The sequence below is a fragment of the Balaenoptera physalus genome, assembly GCF_965194825.1.
Source record: "Balaenoptera physalus genome assembly, chromosome: 3".
NCBI lineage: Eukaryota > Metazoa > Chordata > Mammalia > Artiodactyla > Balaenopteridae > Balaenoptera > Balaenoptera physalus.
The window spans coordinates 177,167,776-177,186,410 of NC_138890.1; the positions used below are offsets into that span (position 1 = coordinate 177,167,776).

The 18,635-nt window shown below is 53.3% G+C and overlaps 1 protein-coding gene and 1 long non-coding RNA gene across 3 annotated transcripts in view; one reads left to right on the top strand and one right to left on the bottom strand.

The window, feature by feature from the left end:
- LOC309658449 (uncharacterized protein) overlaps positions 1-10,083 on the top strand; it is a 36,901-nt gene extending 26,818 nt beyond the window's left edge. The window contains exons 12-16 of the mRNA XM_082457008.1: positions 419-482; positions 2,422-2,456; positions 3,338-3,434; positions 6,845-6,917; positions 8,730-10,083. Coding sequence (XP_082313134.1) covers positions 419-482; positions 2,422-2,456; positions 3,338-3,434; positions 6,845-6,917; positions 8,730-9,187 — 727 coding nt within the window. The 3' untranslated portion in view covers positions 9,188-10,083. The remainder of the gene's footprint in view (positions 1-418; positions 483-2,421; positions 2,457-3,337; positions 3,435-6,844; positions 6,918-8,729) is intronic.
- Positions 10,084-12,916: 2,833 nt separating this feature from the next.
- On the bottom strand, positions 12,917-18,314 carry LOC309657542. 2 transcript variants are annotated; one of them, XR_014261843.1, is made up of 2 exons: positions 17,284-18,314; positions 12,917-17,156 (listed from the first exon to the last, which is right to left on the bottom strand). It is a non-coding gene; the product is annotated as an uncharacterized lncRNA (long non-coding RNA). The 2 variants fall into 2 exon arrangements; XR_014261844.1 differs by having other exon boundaries at positions 12,917-17,192.
- Positions 18,315-18,635: the final 321 nt, after the last annotated feature.

The window sequence follows — 18,635 nt, forward strand, 5'->3', positions numbered from 1 at the left end:
ACTTCCAAGCCCACTGGGGACAGTGACAGAATTCACTTCTCACCGTTTCTCCTCCCCCTGAATCGCAAGTCAGCAATGGCAGTTTAAGTCCTTCTTACGTTCAAATCTCTCTGAATTATTCTTCCTGGGTTCTGCGTTTTTAGAGGCTCAGATGATTACACTGGGCCCACGTAGATAATTCAACGCAATAGTTTTGTGTTTGTTTTAGGTCTAGTGCAACAAATCCTCACAAACTAAGGGGCTTAAAAGAGGGGGCATTTGTTCTCTCTCAGTGTCAGAGGCCAGACTCCAGGGCTCGGCAGAGCTGCTCTCTCTCTGAGCCTTGTATGATCGCGCAGCCTCTCACAGCCCATTCTGAGCCCCCAAAAGTCCACATTTGCTGATATGTGTCCTTTCTTCCTTCTGTATGTCCCACCAGCATGAAGCTCACAGAACAGGACTCTACCATCAGCATCCTAGGCGAGAGCTCCTCGGGGCTGCAGGTAAGCGCGGCGCGGGGTCAGGGGCCAGACTCAGGGACCGGGGGGAGGACCGCACAGCGCAGGAGTTGCCTGTTTGACCCGGTGTTTCCGGGGCTGCTACTGTAACGGAATGTTCCTACGTCCATTCTTACATCCAGACGGGCATCCAGATCTTGTGTTAGGCAAAGTTTTCTTTTATACAATGCCAAAAGCACTGTCTATGAAAGAGGGCAATGGCATGCGTGTACATGGTGAGATGATCGCATCTCATGTCGTCACCTTGTGTGTGAGAGAGAGAACCTTGAGATCTACTCTCTCAGCAGATTCCAAGTACAGTCACCAGGATGCATGTTAGATCATAAGGTTTACTTTTAAAAGGTCTTCCCTTTGGGTAAACCTATTAATAAACTTTTGGGCCCAGGAATTGCACTCCTGAGAATGAAAATAGACTCTAAGGCTTCCTGGGTTCAACCCAGTTCTGCTGGTTACCTGGGCAGGGAGCCCTGTGCATGTCTACTCCTGTGCAAACCTCTAAGTTTGTTGGTGGTGATTGCAGAGTTGCTCCACTAGCACAGCACGCAGCACTTGGGAGCACGCAACTGTTTCTTACCGTTAACTTGAAGATCCAATCATAACTGTGGACAAAGCTCTATCGCAAAGATGTTCACCGTAACATTGTTTATAATAATGAAAAATCTGAAATAATCTAAAAATCCAAATTCAGGTGAATGATTAAGTAAAATGGGCTGAATATCCAGTCCTGACAGATGGTGGACCAATTGAAAATTCTGGCTTTGAAGATGAAATAACAAAGTTAAATGCTTCTGATGTAATAAGTGGGGGAAAGCAGTATATAAAATTACATATATGGCATGTTTGCAACTGTATAAAACAAAAACCAAATCCTATAAATAGGGAAAAAAAGATTGACAGAAAATTCATGAAAATGCATTAGAATGATTGAACTCTGGGTAACTTTTAGTTTTCTTTTTCTATTTTCCAAAGTGTTTTCTGTGGTTGCATGATTTTTGAGTAAAAATACATGAAATATTTAAATTTTTTTAGGTTAAAAAAGGAGGAAAAAGAAAAAAATGGTACATGGGGCAACATCAAAGTTTAGGGTTACGGTTAGGGTTAGATTTGAACAAACTCTTCACCAAAAGGGATCGAAGGACAGCAAGTAAGCACATGAAAAGGGGCTCGGTATCACTAGACTCTGAGGAGATACAGATGAGAACGGCAGGAAGGTGTCACCACACGCCCGCCAGCGCGGCTGTAATCAGAACGCTTACTGATACCAAGCGTGGTGAAGGGGCAGAGGAGGTGGAGGCCTGTGCCCTGCGGGTGAGATGCGGAAGGCAGACCAGCCAGCAGCACCTGGAGTCAGATACACGCTTTCATGCGACCCAGCCGCCCCACTCCCGTCCTCACCAAACAGGAGTGAAAACACGTGCACGTGTGACGGTGTATTTCTCCGCTGGGGCTGCAGAGGCCAGGCAGCCCAACTACACGTTTATTTTCTTACAGTTCTGGAGGCTAGACGTCTGCAGTCAGGGTGTAGTCAGGGTTGGTCATTCTGAGCATCTCTCCTCGGCCAGCACTCGGCCTTCGTCCGAACCGCCCTCACGTGAGGAAAGCAGGCACAGTGGGCGAGGACACACCCTAGTGACCTCATTCCACATTAACTGCCGCCCCCAAGGCCCTATTTCCAAGTACAGCCGCAAAGTCACGAGGGGCTAGGGCTTCAGCATAGAAATGGGGGGGGTGCAATTCAGGCCAGAACCTGAGGACTGGGGCTAGGGTACCACCCACCAGAGAGCCTTCCCTGGACCTGGGAGCCCCTGAGGTACCCTTACTGAAAGTGCACTGAGGATGGGCTTGATTTTGTGTAAGGTAAGCTCCGTGTCGAGGGCTTCTTTTGTAACTTGATGAGTCATCGTTTGCTCCTTTCCCCCCACAGGAACTGGGTGCCAACCTGAGTTCATCCACAGTGGGGTAAGTCTGTGAGCTTTTCTACCTGACAGAGGGCTGTATGCTCCTCTTAACACACATTCCTGAGGAGAGTGGTTCATCTGTGATGGGGTATTTGGGGGAAGACATAATAGAAAATACAGTTATCAGGTAACTCTCTGACACTGTCACTCACGGCTGTCCCCCAGCCTGGAAAGTCCTGAGTGCTCCCTGTCACCTTCTTTACAACTGACACCTGAGCTAATGGACACGTGTGAGTCATGCTCGTTTGATTTCTCTCTCTGTGAACATGTAGGACGCCCTTCCGATGGTTTCCAGTAGTGTCCTCCTGACGCAGGCCTGAGTCCAGTGGGCACTGAGTCTGTTCGCCTCCCAGGAACACGGGCCAGCCCGCTGCCCACCTTCCTGCCTCAAGGGCAGGAAGTGGCCCTTTACAAAGGCCCTGACCCAGTTTCAAGCACACGTGTTAAAGTGTATGCTCTGTCCCCTGGCAAAACTGTGTGTGGCCACGAGAGTCTTATATCTTAGAATAGCGTGTAACAATGAACACACTCACAACTTGACAGTAAGTGAATTACTCACTCTTTATTCACTTACTCAGCAACAGGGAGAGCTTTAAATAAAAAGCTACTTTTATAAAACATTTCCTATGCTGTAAGCATTTGGAGATTGCACCCTTACCCTCCAAGCTCAATCACTTTCATCTGGTGTCATTGAATACAATTTAAAATAAAAATTAAAAGGAACAAGTCATTTACTTGACTCTCACCCACCAAACACACACACACACACACGCACATGTTCACACACCTCTCCAGCCCTCAGACACTGCACGTGGCCTCCTTCCGTGTCCCGCACATGCCACCCCTCCGCCTCCCTGCTGACTCTGTTTCCCACGGCCCCAGCAGAGTGAAGTGGAAGGAGTTCTTGTCGCCACCATCCAGGTGCTCAAGTGAGACCTCCCTCAGGACCATCGGCTCAGAGAGCTCCCTGCAACTCCAGGTGAGCCCGGGGGACCGACCTCTGCCCCAAGTGCAGAGTGAGACTCTGTGTAGAAGCCAGGCTCCCCACACTGAGGTTAGGATGGCTGGTTTGCCTGTGACTCAGGAATGCTCCTCAGGGCAGCCCAGCTGAGTGCAGAGCAGCAGAGAAAGGAGGGCCAAGGCTGTTGGCCGCGGGATGGTGTGTGTGTGATAGAAGCAGACGGACCCCAAAACGGAGGCACCACCAGCAGCCCTTGTGGGAGTCCTGATGTCCACAAGCAGCTTTGAAAGACTGTCTAGTATCTTTTCATTTTAGCCTGAAGAATTTGGAGGGGCTGTGTAAACTGTGTTAAGTCTATTGGTGATAGATTCCCTCAGCATTTGTTTACCTGAAAATGTCTTAATTTCTCCATCATTCTTAAAAGATACTTTTGTTGTGTATAGAATTCTTGGTTGGCAGGGTTTTTTTTTCCTTCATGACATTATGTCACCCCAGTGACTCCTGGCCCCCATGGAATCTGATGAGAAATCACTGTTTATCACACTGAGGATCCCTTGTTTGTGATCAGTTGCTTCTCTCTTGCTGCTTTCAAAATTCTCTTTTTAGGTTCTGAGAATTTGGCTGTAATGTTTCAGTGTGGATTGTTTTAGTTTATCTTGCTTGAAGTTTGTTAAGCTTCTTGGATTTGTAGATGCATGTTTTTCATCTTTGGGAAGCTTTCAGTTATTATTTCTTCAGGTATTTTTCTGTTCTCTTCCCCTCTCCCCTCCTCCTGGGACTCCCACAACGCGTATGTTGATACCTTCGATGTGTCCCACAGGTCCACCAGCCTCTGTCCACTTTCCTTCATTCTTTTTTCTTTACGGTCCTGAGACTGGATAATTTCAGTTTCGTCAAGTTTTCTGATCCTTTTTCCTGCCTGCTCAAATATGCTGATCTCCTCCAGTGAATTTTTTTTTTTAATTTTTTTTTTATTTTTGGCTGTGTTGGGTCTTCATTTCCGTGCGAGGGCTTTCTCCAGTTGCGGCAAGCGGGGGCCACTCCTCATCATGGTGCGCGGGCCTCCCACCATCGCGGCCTCTCTTGTTGCGGAGCACAGGCTCCAGACACACAGGCTCAGCAGCTGTGGCCCACGGGCCCAGCCGCTCCGTGGCACGCGGGATCCCCCCAGACCAGGGCTCGAACCCGTGTCCCCTGCACTAGCAGGCAGACTCCCAACCACTGCGCCACCAGGGAAGCCCCCAGTGAATTTTTTATTTCAGTTTTCGTATTTTTCAGCTCCAGAATTCGTTTAGTTTCTTTTTCTAATTTCTGCCTCTTTACTGATATTCTTATCTGTTCATACACCATTTTCCTGATCTCCTTTAATTCTTTGTCCATGATGTCCTCTGCCTCACTGAGCATTTTTGAGACAGCCGATTTAATATCCTTGACTATTAATTTGAAAGTCTGGGCTTCCTGTTTCTTTGTATGCTTTATAATTTTTTGTTGAGAACTGGATATTCTGAGTATTATAATGTGGTAACTCTGGAAGTCAGATTCGCTCCTCAGGGATTATAGATTTTTGCCTGTGGAAGGCTGGAACTATGTGTTTGTGACTTTTCCAAACTATTTTTGCCAAGTGTGTATTTCTTGTCACTGAAATTTCTCTTCCATTATCTCTGTGGTCAGCTAGTGACCTGACAAAGACTTCCTTAAATGTCTGGCTGCAAATAGAGGGCAAAGGTTCTGTCTCTTTAAATCTTCCAGAAGGTGGCACGGACGGAAGCTCTTGCTGCCAAGGGGGCCAAAACCAAGGCAGGCACCTGTGCCTGCCCCTCAGGGCAAGGCCAGGCCAAGCAAAACACACAACCCCAAACTTGTGGGGTGCGTCAGCCAACTGCTCCGGGAATGAAGGCTGTTCTGCCCGGAGCCGCTCCCTCCCCCCAGGATGTTACAGCATCTGATCAGTCTCCAAGTGTGAGATGGGTGACTGACAGCTCCTTTCAGCATGAGGGTCGCCTCCGTGGAGGGCGAACCTCTAAAGCTTGCGGCTGCACCCCTTTTCCCTAGCAAACCTTTGCTGCGCTTCTGATCCACAGCCTTCTTCAACGTAGCCGTCAGCCACCTCCTTCCCCACAAATCTCCATTCCACAGTCCCCCACTGTTTCACCTACCTGCTTTGTCCGGTTTTTATTGTCATTCCAAAGTGATATTTTGTTTCCCCTTAGTTCCAGTAATTTTTAGATGGTTTGGCAACACCTCACCTCACCTTTGCTTCCTGGGCATCAGTTCCTCTGTGTATTTTTTCTCACACTGCCCTGTCTCTACCAAGATGACTGCTCCAGTGCTTTCATCTGGGGGCAGACACCCCGTTGTTGCCTGTGGACTCAGGAAGGTTTGTAGCAGCGATCGTTTGCCTGGCTGCTCGGCCTGCAGTGGTCCCAGCAAGTTATCCATTGGGGGTACCCCCCCAACCATAGCAGCACCCTGCCCCCCTCACGGCGGATTCCATGCGGGTCTCTCCCACCTTCCACAGCACACTCCTCTGACCATGTCCTTCTGTGCCCATTTGCTTCCTCCTCTTTGGGAGTTGTCTTTTCTGGCCCAGCAAGGGTTTCCCTTCTTGTTTTCCCCTGAAGTTATATCTTTACCCCTTTATGTATCTATTTATATATTGACTATAATTTTAAAGTATTGGATCAGGGAAGGGAGACTATAGCATATTTTAGACATGCTGTTTTGATTTAGAAGTCTCCTAGTGACACGTTTACTTGTAAGTCTTTCCAAATCTTCAAAGAACAATTTTGCATAGTCCCAGTCTCTGGTTCATGCCACATTCAGCACTGAAAGTTGAAATTATCACCATCCCTGACCCTTTGGCAAGTCTGGCAAGAACTGTGGTCACCCTTCCTGTTGGCTCGCTGGCAGACATGGGACAATAAAGTCATCAGTCTGCTGGGCCAGGTTAGCACCAGGGCAAGGAACAAAATGCCTGTATTCAGATGTGGGTGTAAAACACTAGGGGCTCCCTGGTCGCCAGACCCCAGCACCACAGAGCAGCGAGTTATATGGAGAAGTTGCCAGGTTTGCGATGACCTGTGTGTGCCCCAGGCACCCACCATTTCTCGTGCTGGGAACCCACACAGGTCTCCTCAGCTTCCGTGAGACCCTCACACACATTAGGCAAAGCACACTTGTCTTTATCCTGATGCACATGCGGGAGAAAAAGCCAACATTCTCCACCAGAAGCAGTGGTGGTTCTAGGCACACATAGAGATGAATGCTCTGAGGCTCTAGAGGTGACCGACTGCCCACATCTCAGAGCTCATCCGGGGGAGAGGCAGGCTTGTCTGTCTCTAAAACATCCTCTTGTCACTACATTTTGTCCCCTTTGGCAGTTTAACAAATACTGCATCACGCATTCCGTATTACTTCTCTTTCTGTAGGATGCAAATGATCAACAAGAAATAAGGCAGCATATGGAAGGAGACATGGCTGAAAACCAAGGCTCAGCTTCAGGTAAGCTATTTGGCAATTTGGGTCATGTTGAGATCTACCCAAGTGTGATTTTCTAGAGAGTTAAATATTTTCTAAAGAAAAAAAAAAAAAAAAAAAAAGGAGAGAGAAATCAGCATGGAAACTCAGGACTGGGACGCTTGTCTCTGTGATGTGTCCTCAGACAGCCCCCGACGTCCCGTGTGTTTGCCCTGCCCACCTCTCTGCCAAAGAGCAGTCCAAGAGGTGGAGCTGGACACCGGCCGAAGCACCAGCAGCGAACGTCTGCCCCTGACTGAGGGCTGGCTCTGGGCATCCTTCTGTGGCCACCAATCCGAGCTGTGGACCACAAGCAGTGATGGTGGCCGACCTCATGGTGGCCGCACAGGGCAGGGTCCCACCAGGGAGTCTGGGTGGCGACGGGAACAGAAGGTCCAGTGTGCTCCACGGACGCTGCAGCGTGGCTCCACCACATCCCGCCTGCCGGGGTCTCGAGTGATTTCACGCAGCGTCTTCACTGTCTGTGAGTCTTCATCCTTCCAGAGTTTAAAACAATATTCACCACTCAGCCTTTCACCAACTAACGTTCATGACGATATCGTCTCATGAGCGTGCATCCCAGTACAGCACACAGGGCACCTGCTTGAGCTGCTGACCCTTCAGCACGCTCGATGTAGGACTCGGAGACTCCGACTCCTGGAAGGGAGATGGAGGCTGGAAGGGTTAACTGATGTTACGTCATCCACGTCAGCTGGATTTGAAGGCTCACAAACACAAACATGGCATCCATGAAGCAGGGAGGGGAGAAGGGAGAGGCTGTTCCATGAGCCCGAGTATGCAGGTTGATTCTGAGGACAGAGCGTGCTCCCGACAAGCGAGCCCCGTAGGTGTGTGAGGGTGCGCCCACGCGTGGGTCCTCCTGAAGGTGATGACGGACCAGCCAGGCGGTGAGGGGTTCTCGGGCTGGGACTGAGGCAGGGAGAACCCCAGAGAGAAGCCCAGGGCACCTGCCAACCCTGGTGACCTTGATCTTCACAGACGTACAGGAGGTAGAAACAGAAGGCCAAGTTCAGAGCCAACTTAACTTTATGGGTTAAGTTGTCCCATAAAACTGGGACCCCAAAATGTGGAGGTGAGCCGGAGGACCCCAATTCTCTAGCCCCAAAGGACACAGGAATAATCAGCCTCAAACCTTGGGGGTGTGAGGAAAAGAGAAAAGTCACTGCTGACTATTCGGAACACCAGGCTGTCCCTAACTTTGTGAAAGGGGGCTGATCCCCTGAGCCCAAGCTGAGAAGTGACATAGAGGGTTAGGGTCGTCCTGGGTGCCAGGCGGAGACCCTCTGAGACTCGCCCCTCACTGCTTGCTGCTCCTTCATCAAAGGCGTCACGAAGAGAACTGCAAGAAAGTGAGCAGCTCTCAGTAAGAGTGACTGACTTCACGTGGGGACAAAGCGCTGGAGAGAGAATCCGCAGAACCTGTAGCGGAAACAGACACAGAGGCCTCGGGACTCAGCAGGCGAAAACACCAAATAACTATGAGGATTTATTTTGTTTAGAGAAATAAAAGGCAAAGTTCAAAATATCTGAAGAGAACAGAAAACTATTCTTTAATTACCAAACACATTTGAGGAAGAACGAAATAAAACTTACAGAAATGCAAAAGGGCAGGACAAGAGGTGCACAGAGCCGAGCCTGGTCTTTGCTGCAACGGCCGGCTCTGTGCCGTGTGGGGCGCCGTGCGCCGTGTGCGGGGCCGTGTGCCAGGGCTCGGTGCCCCCCACCCCTGCACACACCCCTCCGAGGTGCTCACGGGAATGTCTCCTTTTTCTGCAGGAGCCCAGGGACCTGCGCCGACTGAGAGCCCCTTCCAGGGCTCCTTCTCCGCCAGTATGCTGCCTGTGGAGTCAGTCCCTGAAAACTACTCTCTCCTGTCCTCTCTGCATGGCCACAGAAAGGACACGTGGTCCCAGAGGCACTGGGACACCCTCCCCGGCAGCCAGAAGCCCTGGAGCTTGGAGTCAACGGTCATCAACGTCTCCAGGAAGCCGAACAAGCAGCCGGCCATCCAGGAGGTGCCCCATGTGTGGGCAACGGTGCCGTACATGCAGATGCCCAAGGGCCTGCCCGTCATCGAGGAAGAAGAGTATGGGATGAAGGTGACCCCCGTCGTCAGCGTGGAGGAGGGCTGCAGCCCCGAGGAGGCCACTGGGTCCGACGACTCCCGCAGGGTCACCATGATCGTAACGCCTGAGGATCCGGAGCTCAAGGACCGGGCTCCTCAGCCTCTATAGAGCAAGCACATCCCCGAGGGCCCCAGGACGCCCTCTCCCTCCAGAGCTGCTCACACAGCCTGGCCTCATTTCCAACTCTAGGAGGAGACCTGGGCCCTGCCGTCCACCGTCAGACCCCGCCGTCCACCATCAGACCCCGCCGTCCACCTTCAGACCCCGCCGTCCACCTTCAGACCCCGCCGTCCACCATCAGACCCCGCTGTCACCATCAGACCCCACACCCTCCATGAGAGTCAGGAGGGAAGAGGGAGCATAAGCCCCTCTGCTTCTGGCTACGTGGGAAGAGTTTTATGACCTCTGCATTTCACTCACTCTGGAAGCCATATGTTAAAGACTTTCATATTTTTCTAAACACGTCTAAGTGTTATTCCAGAAAGAAAGATGATTCAAGATGGAGTGGGTGCCATGTTTTTACTTTGTTGACTATTAATGTTTTTAACTGCAGGAATTTAAGTAGCTTTTAAGAAAATTCTTCAGAATTCCTTAGTAAGTTTTATAGGAAAAAATGAAAATTAATTTTAATGGCAGTAACCTTGAAATCAGTCTTGGTAAAATTTAAGTCGCTGGGTTTCAAGCGGCTGCTTCTGTGGAGGGCTGGCAGCCAACCCCCGGCCTGCCCACCACACTAGTGCTGGGCTCTGAAGTCCAGTGTGAACCAGGCCTGGTCTGGGCCTCCAGAACTGGCTCCCAAGCCCATTCCCGGGGGCAGCCGCCCCAGCCTTGTCCCTGTCACTCCCCTGAATCAGGCCCACTGCAGGCGGTGACCATCCAGGGCATAGCCTGCCTCACCTGCACGGCCGTGGTCACACCTGTGCTGGCCGTGCTCATCCCCATCAACACGGTCAGAGGCCCTGGGAAGGCTACTGAAATCCCACTTCCTCTGCGTGAGCCGCACGGTGATGAGGTCCCTTCCTAGAGGGTTAGCCTCCAGGCCGCCTGTGTGTGTCGTACGTGACTTGGCCTCACCTGCTCATGCCCATGTTCTTCAGTCACAGAGTCTGTTTCCAGCCCCTTCCTCCTGATGGAACGTGTTCTCCCTTGGGGACCACCTAGAAGACCTCAACACGCCCTCGGGCCTCTCCAGGGTGGGCCAGCCCTCCTACAGTCCCCCCCACCCCGGCACACACTTCTCATCCCCATCAACACAGTCAGGGGGCCCTGCCTCCAAGCTGAAGACTGCTGCGCCCTCTCACCTGTGGGAAACCTGGAGCGACCCCTCCCTGTCCCTGTTTCCCTGCCACCTCCAGCCCTCTCTGCCCTCCTCCACAGGGTTTGGGTGTCCCTCTGGGCTGCCAGCAGCACTGTGGCTCCTGCCCCCAGCCCCCAAAGTCTGCAGAGACCTGGTCCCCACAGGACCTGCTAGTGGAACTGCTGTCACCCCAATTACTTGAAATTGGATTATGGCACCAGGTGGCAGCTCCCCTGCCCCATGGCATGGGGACCTCCAAGTCCACATGGGCTCATGGGACTGAAGGACCCAGCCGCTCATCTGACCTCAACCTTAAGAAAAGATGAGCCTCCGGCTTCCAGAGGGGAGGTGGCCTCTGCCTCCCAGCCAAGCTCACAAAGAAGATCCAGAAGATCCCCCAAATAGAGAACAGGTTCAGAAGCTGGGTGGATAGAAAGCACTGACAAAAAGCATGCAGGGACTACATGATGGGCGTTAGGGCTATGGCCCTCTGAGTCATGAATATGGACGGAGGACCTAGGACACAAGATATGAAGAAAGGGCTCCCAAGCTGTATGGTGACGTTTTTACTACAGAACAATAAGCACTTGCTTAAAAATGCATTTTTATTGCATCCTGCATTGAATAAAGTGAGAAAACCCTCAAGAAACTAGAGAAAGTGAGCTGGGAGATAAGTAGTAGATGAGTACACAGAAGGGTGGGCTTCTTTGAAAGAGCAGGGCTGGGTGCAAGATTCCAGGACTAAATCAGGGACTCCAGCAGAAATAAACTGAAATAAGGCGGCCGAAGTTGAGATCCTAGATTTCTTAGATTTCTAGATTTCAGGGTTTAAGATCAAGCAAAATAAGCTCACAATCAAAGATCAGAGAAAACACACCATTGTGAGTGGAAGTCAACAGAAACAGTAAAAGTGGATTTAGGCCCCAGGAACTTGAGATTTGGAATTAGAAATATGGACTATTCAATAGGGTGCATGAAATATTTAAATATATGAAAATCACAGAAATAAGCAAAAAGAAGATTTTCTACATGATCAGGAAGATATGTAAAAGATGCAAATAGACTTTTTAGAAATAAATATACTTGTTAAAATAAACGTTAACAGGTAAACAAAACATCAGATTAAACATAGTTGAAGAAAGAGTTATTAAACAGGAAAATCATCTGAAGAAATTACTCAGAATGCAGACGCAGCAGAGAGGATGAGAGATGGACAGAAAGAAGGGAAGGTTGGCAGAGACAGAGGAAAGATGGGGTCTCAGATGCTAGAGGCCAGGAAGACAAGAACGCAGGGAGGGAAGTGTTATAAGGAATGATATTAGGGTTCCCCCGAACTAACAAAGGACATGAAAGTACAGGTACAGGAGGCATAATGTATAACAAGCTGCATAAATAAAAAAGAAACCCACGCCTAGACATCTTGGAGAGAAAGGCAGAACACCAGACAATCTGACCTTAAAAACAACCAGAAGGAGAACGGACCACCTACAGAGAACAGCAGACTTCTGGATACTAACAGCAAAAGGAGGGAAGTGGTGTCCACAAAGCGTGACAGACATGGGTGTCAACCTAGAAGCATGTACCCGGCAATGCATACTTAGGAAAAAGAGCAGAAACACATTCTTAGATGAATAAAAGCTGAGTTTACCACCATCAAAGGAAAACGTGTAATGCAAACACTGGCAGAAGCCACGGGAAAAATGCAGAAGTGCTTCCAACACACCCCTCTCGGCTGTGTCAGGCCACCACATTGGAAAGGAAGTAAAAATACAGATTGGACAACACGACGAACAAGCCCGAATTAGGGGGCATCTTCAGGACCCTGGACTCGTTTTCTGGAACATGTGGGTTCTGCTCGGGCACACAGGGATTATCTCCCAAAACAAAGCCCGAGCAACCCTCTGGTCACGGGCGTGGGTGGGCGAGCGTCCTCACCTCTGTGCCCACCCCCGCCCGGTGTGGTGCCGTCTCCTGCTGCCTCAAGGGTTCCCCGTGACCACGGAGTTGAGCGGTGGGACTGCTGTACACGCTGAGCCTCCCTCTTGGGCTTCATGTTTGGGCTTCATCGAGCTTCTTGCACCTTTGGGTTGAGTTTACATCAAATTTGGAAACATTTTGGCATTCATTTTTTTTCTAACATCTTTTCTGCACTCCAACCCCAATATTTTCTCCCCTCCTTCAAGGGCTCCAACTAAACATACATTAGGCTCCTTCAAGCTGTCCCACAGGTCACTGATGATTTTTTTTTTTTTTGATGGTGCCACACAGCATGTGGGATCTTAGCTCCCCAGCCAGGGATCAAACCTGTGCCCCCTGCAATGGAAGCACAGAGTCCTAACTAGTAGACCGCCAGGGAAGTCCCTGTGATGATTTTTTTTTAATTCTCTTTTATCTCTGTTTCATTTTGGATAGTTGGCATTGCTACACTTCTCCACGGTCTAACCTGCCAGTAACGCCTTGGGTATTTTATCTCACGCATCGTAGTTTTTACCTCCATGAATTTAATCGGTAGTGTTGCTATAATCTTAGAACACGTGGAATAAGTTACAATACTGTTTTATTGCCCTGTGTCAGTTCTAGGTCCATTTCAATTGATCTATCTTCTCATTATGGGTCTTATTTTTGTTTGCTTCTTTGCACACCTAATAGTTCTCATTGAATGCCAGTGATTGTTAAGTGTACCTTTTGGGTGCTAGATATTTCTGTATTCTTATACAGTAAGTTTTCTTGAAGTTTGGTCTGAGATGCAGTTTGGTCTCTGTGCCTTGCTGCTAAGATTTGTAGGCAAGACCAGGGCAGAGCTCAGACTGCAGTCTACCATCCCCTCTCCAGAGCAATCCCTTTCTTTCCAGGCACCCCAGACGCCTGAGAATCGTGAAGTCTTCTTGTTGGCCGGTACCCGCATCGCTCATGACCTTGTGTGGGTGTCAGCTCTGCCCCCTCTGACGTTTGCAGTGGTCCACTCCCAGCCTTGCCGGTGCCCTCACCTATGGGAGGGCACCAGCGCTCAGCTGCACACTCTAGGGGGCTGCGCAGCTCTCTCTGTGCTACTCTGTCCACTTTGGACCCCCCCAGTCTCTCCGCTTTGTCCCCTCACCTGGGGAGGCTGCCGGCTCCTCCCGGGTCCTCTCCCTGCACCTGGACGCTATCTAGGACGTCAGCCGGGGCTCCTGTCACTCGGGGTCACTGTCCTTTGTCACCTGCTGTCCAGTGCCTTGCAAACCATTGCTTCATATATGTCATCCAGTTTGGGGTTGTTTCATGTGAGAAGGTAAACCTAGTTCCTGTTATTCCATCTTGCCTGGAAGCAGAAGTCTGTTCAGTGATAATTTGATGCATATTGGCTACTGCTGCACACACACCCGTTTTCCTTTGCAAACTCAGGAAATGCAATGACGGGAGCAGAGCCGACTGAACCCACACAGGCTCAGACAGCTGCTGTTGTCACTGGTGAAGACGCGCCAGGGCCGAGGGCTCGCAGACCCTAACCCCCAGCAGTGACGCTCCCTCTGAACAGCAGGAAATGGGGGTGGCGCTTCTCAAGAGCGCGTTCAGAGAACGCAGGGAGAGGGCAGCTGACCCAGTAGCTGCTACCTTAACACATTAGGACTTGTGCTGAGCTCTCCACGTGCTAAGAAGGCAGCACAGAAGAACAGATTATTAGTTTAAATAAGTGGGAAAAGCTAGGACTGGGCTGAAGGGCAGATTCTGCTCCCACGGGGCAGCTGACCCCGGCGTGGTTTCCGGGGAGGCGTGGTGCCTCTGTCCTGGGATCCTTTCCAGACGACGAGACACGGTGTCAGGCAGAGTCAGTGACTCCCCTGCAGTGGACGTCTTATGATGGATTTCCACAGATGCTGGAAGAACAAGCTTATCAAAATGGCTTTGATTTCTGTTAAACTGTTTCTATGTTTAGAACCTCTATGACGTGGATACACTTCCACATCCTCCTGAAGGGACCACAGAAAGCCGCCTCGTTCACACACCCACCTCAAGCCCTGCAGTTTGTAACGCCGTCCGCCGTGACTTCGGGGTGTCCGACTGTCCTACTGTCCTCCGGCCCTCAGGCCCGGAGTGCACAGGCGTTAAACGAACTTGATGGCACATTCAGGAAATCGTGTGCACGCCTGTGCTGGCACCATACGCCCTCAGCCTCATGCGACGTTGGGAAAAAGGAAAAGCCAAGGTAGGCTGCCTCGGATGGACACAGGGGCACCACCTCGGCCACTGTGATCACAGCAACGACGACCAACAGCCCGGGGAAGAACTCAGAGTCTGTCACTGTGCTCAGAGCCCACGCGCCATGCTGCCAGGGTTAGCACCGCAGGCTTGGCATGACCAGAGGTGGAGGAGGATGCGTGGGCAGGAGGGGTCCCCAAAGCCAAGGGGAAGCACCAGGCCTCCACCCCGAGTTGGTGAGCTGATGCCTCTCGAGACTGTCTTAGAAGCAAAGTTAATAACAGACCCCAGGTCCTGAAAGTCTTATTAGAATAAAAATTAAGGCATCATCTTAAACCATCAGAAGTTTTTCTGGCTTTCTGAAATAAGACTTTATGCCCACGTTTATGACCGCAAGGACACGTCTATGAGCCAAACGAGCAGGTTTCCAAGGTGAGTATCAAGCACACACTGGTGGGGGACGCCAGCCCTGCCCCAAGCCTGCCGTGTGTCCTGGGTCAGCTGTTCAACTTCTCTGAGTCCCAGGAGCATCGCCTGAAAATCGGGACGGCGATCAGGGCTGTGCACGCCTAGGGCCCCCAGGAGGATCCCGTGCTGGTCCAGGGCTCGGCCGCCACCATCGTGAGATTCTTCACAATCTGGAACGAGGGCCCCAAGTTTTCATTTTGACTGGATCCCGCACCTGACGTCGGCGGCCCCGATCGGACATCCACTCCAGGCGGGATGTGCAGCAGGGCAGGGCCAGCGTGGGCCAGAGCGGGCTCTGGGCGTCCACGGTCACCGAGCTGGGTTGTGGTGAGGACATTCCTCCCCAGGAGCCATCTGTCCGTCCATCCCGTGCATCTCACCCCGAGGAGGGGGCCCTGCTGGGCGCCGACCAGCGGCGAGCGGACAGAGCGGGCCCCAGCTGGCTGAGGCGCCCCTCCCCGGGCAGCAGCTCCCCAAGGGGCTCAGAGCTGGCTGGAGGTCGTCCCTCCTTCCTTGGCTGCCCGCGGTTATTTTGGCTCCATTGGGTCTAGGCTTCGATGAAGGGCAACTCTTCCCTGGTTGAGCAGCACCAAGGGGGAGTCGCCAAAGCTCCGTCCCCCCGGCGAGATGGACGGGCCGCCTCGTGCCCACCGGTGTCCCCCTGCCGCCTGGGTGAGAGCCTGCGTGTGCCGCGGCCCACGAGCAGCTTCCCACGTGGCGGAACACTGCGTGGCCGAGGATGGAAGCTGCCCGGGCCTCCGAGCATGTGGCCAGGAATGCATTTCAACCAAGAGGACGGACTTCAGGTTTTAAAATAAGGAACACTCTCATGCCTAGTATGTGGAGCTAGGTATAGCCTGAGGCCCCGGCCCTTTCCCACCCACAGGCGCCCTCTGCCTCCCGTCTGGGTGGTCCTCGGGGCGGGGGCCCAGGGTCCAGAGCCTGAGGTAGCCAGGTGGGAGCTAGGGTGGACGAGGCATGAGAAACAGAACGTGCCAGGAAGCCAGGCCAGTGAGCTGAGCGCCGTCCTGGGGGGGAGCACAGAAGGTGGTCTCTGTAGATATGACTAGGAGCCTCTACAGGAGGGGACCTCGCATTACCATCGTGGGCCCTAAATCCACGAGAGTGTCCTTAGGAGACACAGGGAGGAAACCGACACGGGGGAGGAGGCCACGTGAAGACATAGGCCGAGGTCAGGGTGATGGGGCCACAAGCCCAGGGATGCCTGGAGGCCCCCGAAGCTGGAGAGGCAAGAAGGGTCCCCAGACCCCTGCAGGGAGCATGGCTGCCGACACCTTGACTTTGGACTGTGAGGGCTTCTGTTGTTTAAGCCGCCAGCATGCGGTCCTTTGCCCCGTGGCCCTGAAAAACCAGCACAGTGTCTTACAAGTACAGATGATTCCGCTCACGGGCGGCCTCCGTGTGGCCACCGTGCAGACGAGCATGTGCCAACTCGAGTTGGGTTTTGATAACTGGAGTGTAGACGGAGGTCGTCCAGGTCTCGTCAGTGGACCAGGGGCCAGGGGGCAGTGTCATCCCCCACGAAGGGTGCGCTGGTCCAGCAGCCCGAGCTGGAAAAAGGGTCCTCTGACTCCCACACCAGGATGGAACCTGCCATCCCATCCCATCGCGAAGGGGACTCTCCCAGCTTGGTAAGAGCCGATGTCACTATTTCAGGCGATTTTCCGAGTGTGGCCAGGACTGACTCTATGCTGTGAACTCAAAACACAATCTCATTCACAGACGACCAGTGGTAGCCTCCAGAAATGGTACAGCCGGCAACCCCGCTGGCTGGCTTCTGGCCGCCTGCGCCGTGGGGCGTGGCTCTGTGGGCTGTGGCTCTAGCCACCCCATCGTGGGGGCGGGAGTGCTGGGAGCTCGCCCCATCCCCCAGGCCCCGCCTCTGCGGTGACTGTCCCTCACACGTCTCTGCCCCCGGAGTCTGGCACTCACCTCCCAGAGCAGTTCTGCCATCGGCAAACCCACATGTTTATGCCACAGCACTTGCACAGGTTTTGAAAAGTGGACTGAATGCTCGCCTTTTGGCTAATACGATACCGGGAACGTAATAATGAGTAGTGTTTTTCGTTCTTTCATTTGCATCGTTAATAGTAACTGCAGTGGTGCTCGGGGCTGTGTGGGACAGAGAAGGTGCAGCCCAGCTTCAACCTAAAGAGTCAGGACCGCAGGTCACAGGGAGCGGGCCTCAGGGGGACCTCCTGCTTTCCCTGTTCTTCCGACTCTAAGATTCTGGACTTACCTGGCGTCCAGAGCGTGAAACTTTTCAGGGAAACGAGAAATAGAAGCCCGTCTGCGGCCAGTTTTGAGCCGCAGAGGGGTTGAGAGAAAGGCACTTCGGCCCAGGCCCACGGTGGGGACGGGCGGGCTCAGCCTGCCGGTCCCTGGTTCCCGAAGGGTCGAGAAAACCACATCCTCTCTCCTGGGGGCGGGCGGCCTGTTGGACAGCAGCACCTGTCACCCCTTCTCTGGCTCAGCACCCCGGCTTCCTCTGTTGCCTGGCCCGGCTGGAATCCCAGGTGAAGTCGGAAGCTGCCGCCTGCAATTCCGATTCAGACGAGACCTGAGAGCTGGGCAGAGCCTGGGGTCAGGTGTGGGGTCTCTGCAGCCAGGACGGAGGACAGAGCCTCAGGTGGGGGAGGAGTGAGGTCTGTGGCCAGATGGGCCATGGAGGTGTGTATTGTGTAAGGCTCAGGATGGGGGGCTTTGCAGCCAAGAGGGGGGGACAGGGCCTGCGGTGGGCTCCCTGGCCAGCTCCAGGTACCACGGCAGTGAAGCTAAAGGCCACACTTCCCCCTGGAGCCCGGGCATCTCAACAGCCTGAGACGGCTTGCTCCACTGGAGGGGGTCCTGGAGGACAGAGAGGGAGACCCCTGCACCCCAAGTCTCAGTACTAGAACCTCCCTGTCACCCCGGCCCCAGAACCTTCGGCTGAGCAACCTCCTGGTGAAGGCGGGGACGCGCCCTGTCTCCGAACCCACCCCTCCCCACCCCTCCCGGCGCAGAGCCGGCCTGGTGGAGAGGGGGCAGCAGGTGTCCCGAGAAGAGAGAGGAGGAGACCCTGGAAGAGGCTCTGAGGTCTGCAGCTTTCACCCAGGTAACCCGCGGAGGCCCCGGTCGGACGCAGGAAGATGGCCCGCCTCCAGCTGGAGTGGGGACCCGGGTTGGGGCGCCGCCGCCTGCCCCCGGGAAGGCGTCCCAGCTGCGCACCGCGCCCAGGGCCCGGCACGCACCCGCCTCCCCGCCTCCCCGCCTCTGGCCCACCCCAGCCAGGCGCTCGCCTCACCCTCCCACTGTCCCCCAAACTCTCGCGGGGCGGCCCCACTCCCCGCCCCACCCTGCTCCCCTCCGTGGGGTCCGAGCCCGGCCACCCCGGACCCCAGCGTTGGCCCGAGCGTCTCCGCAGAGAGGCCAGCGCCCGGCCGCCCCAGCCGGGAGGCCCGTCCTCGCGCCCATCCGTCGACCCGCGTCCGGGGTCCCGGAGGGCCAGGTGGGACCGCAAGGGCGACACCCCGTCCCGCGGAGCCGTGTGGCCCTGGGGCCAGCGCCGACCCTCCTTGTAAGGAAGGGTCTGCGCTCGGACGGCCTCAGTGC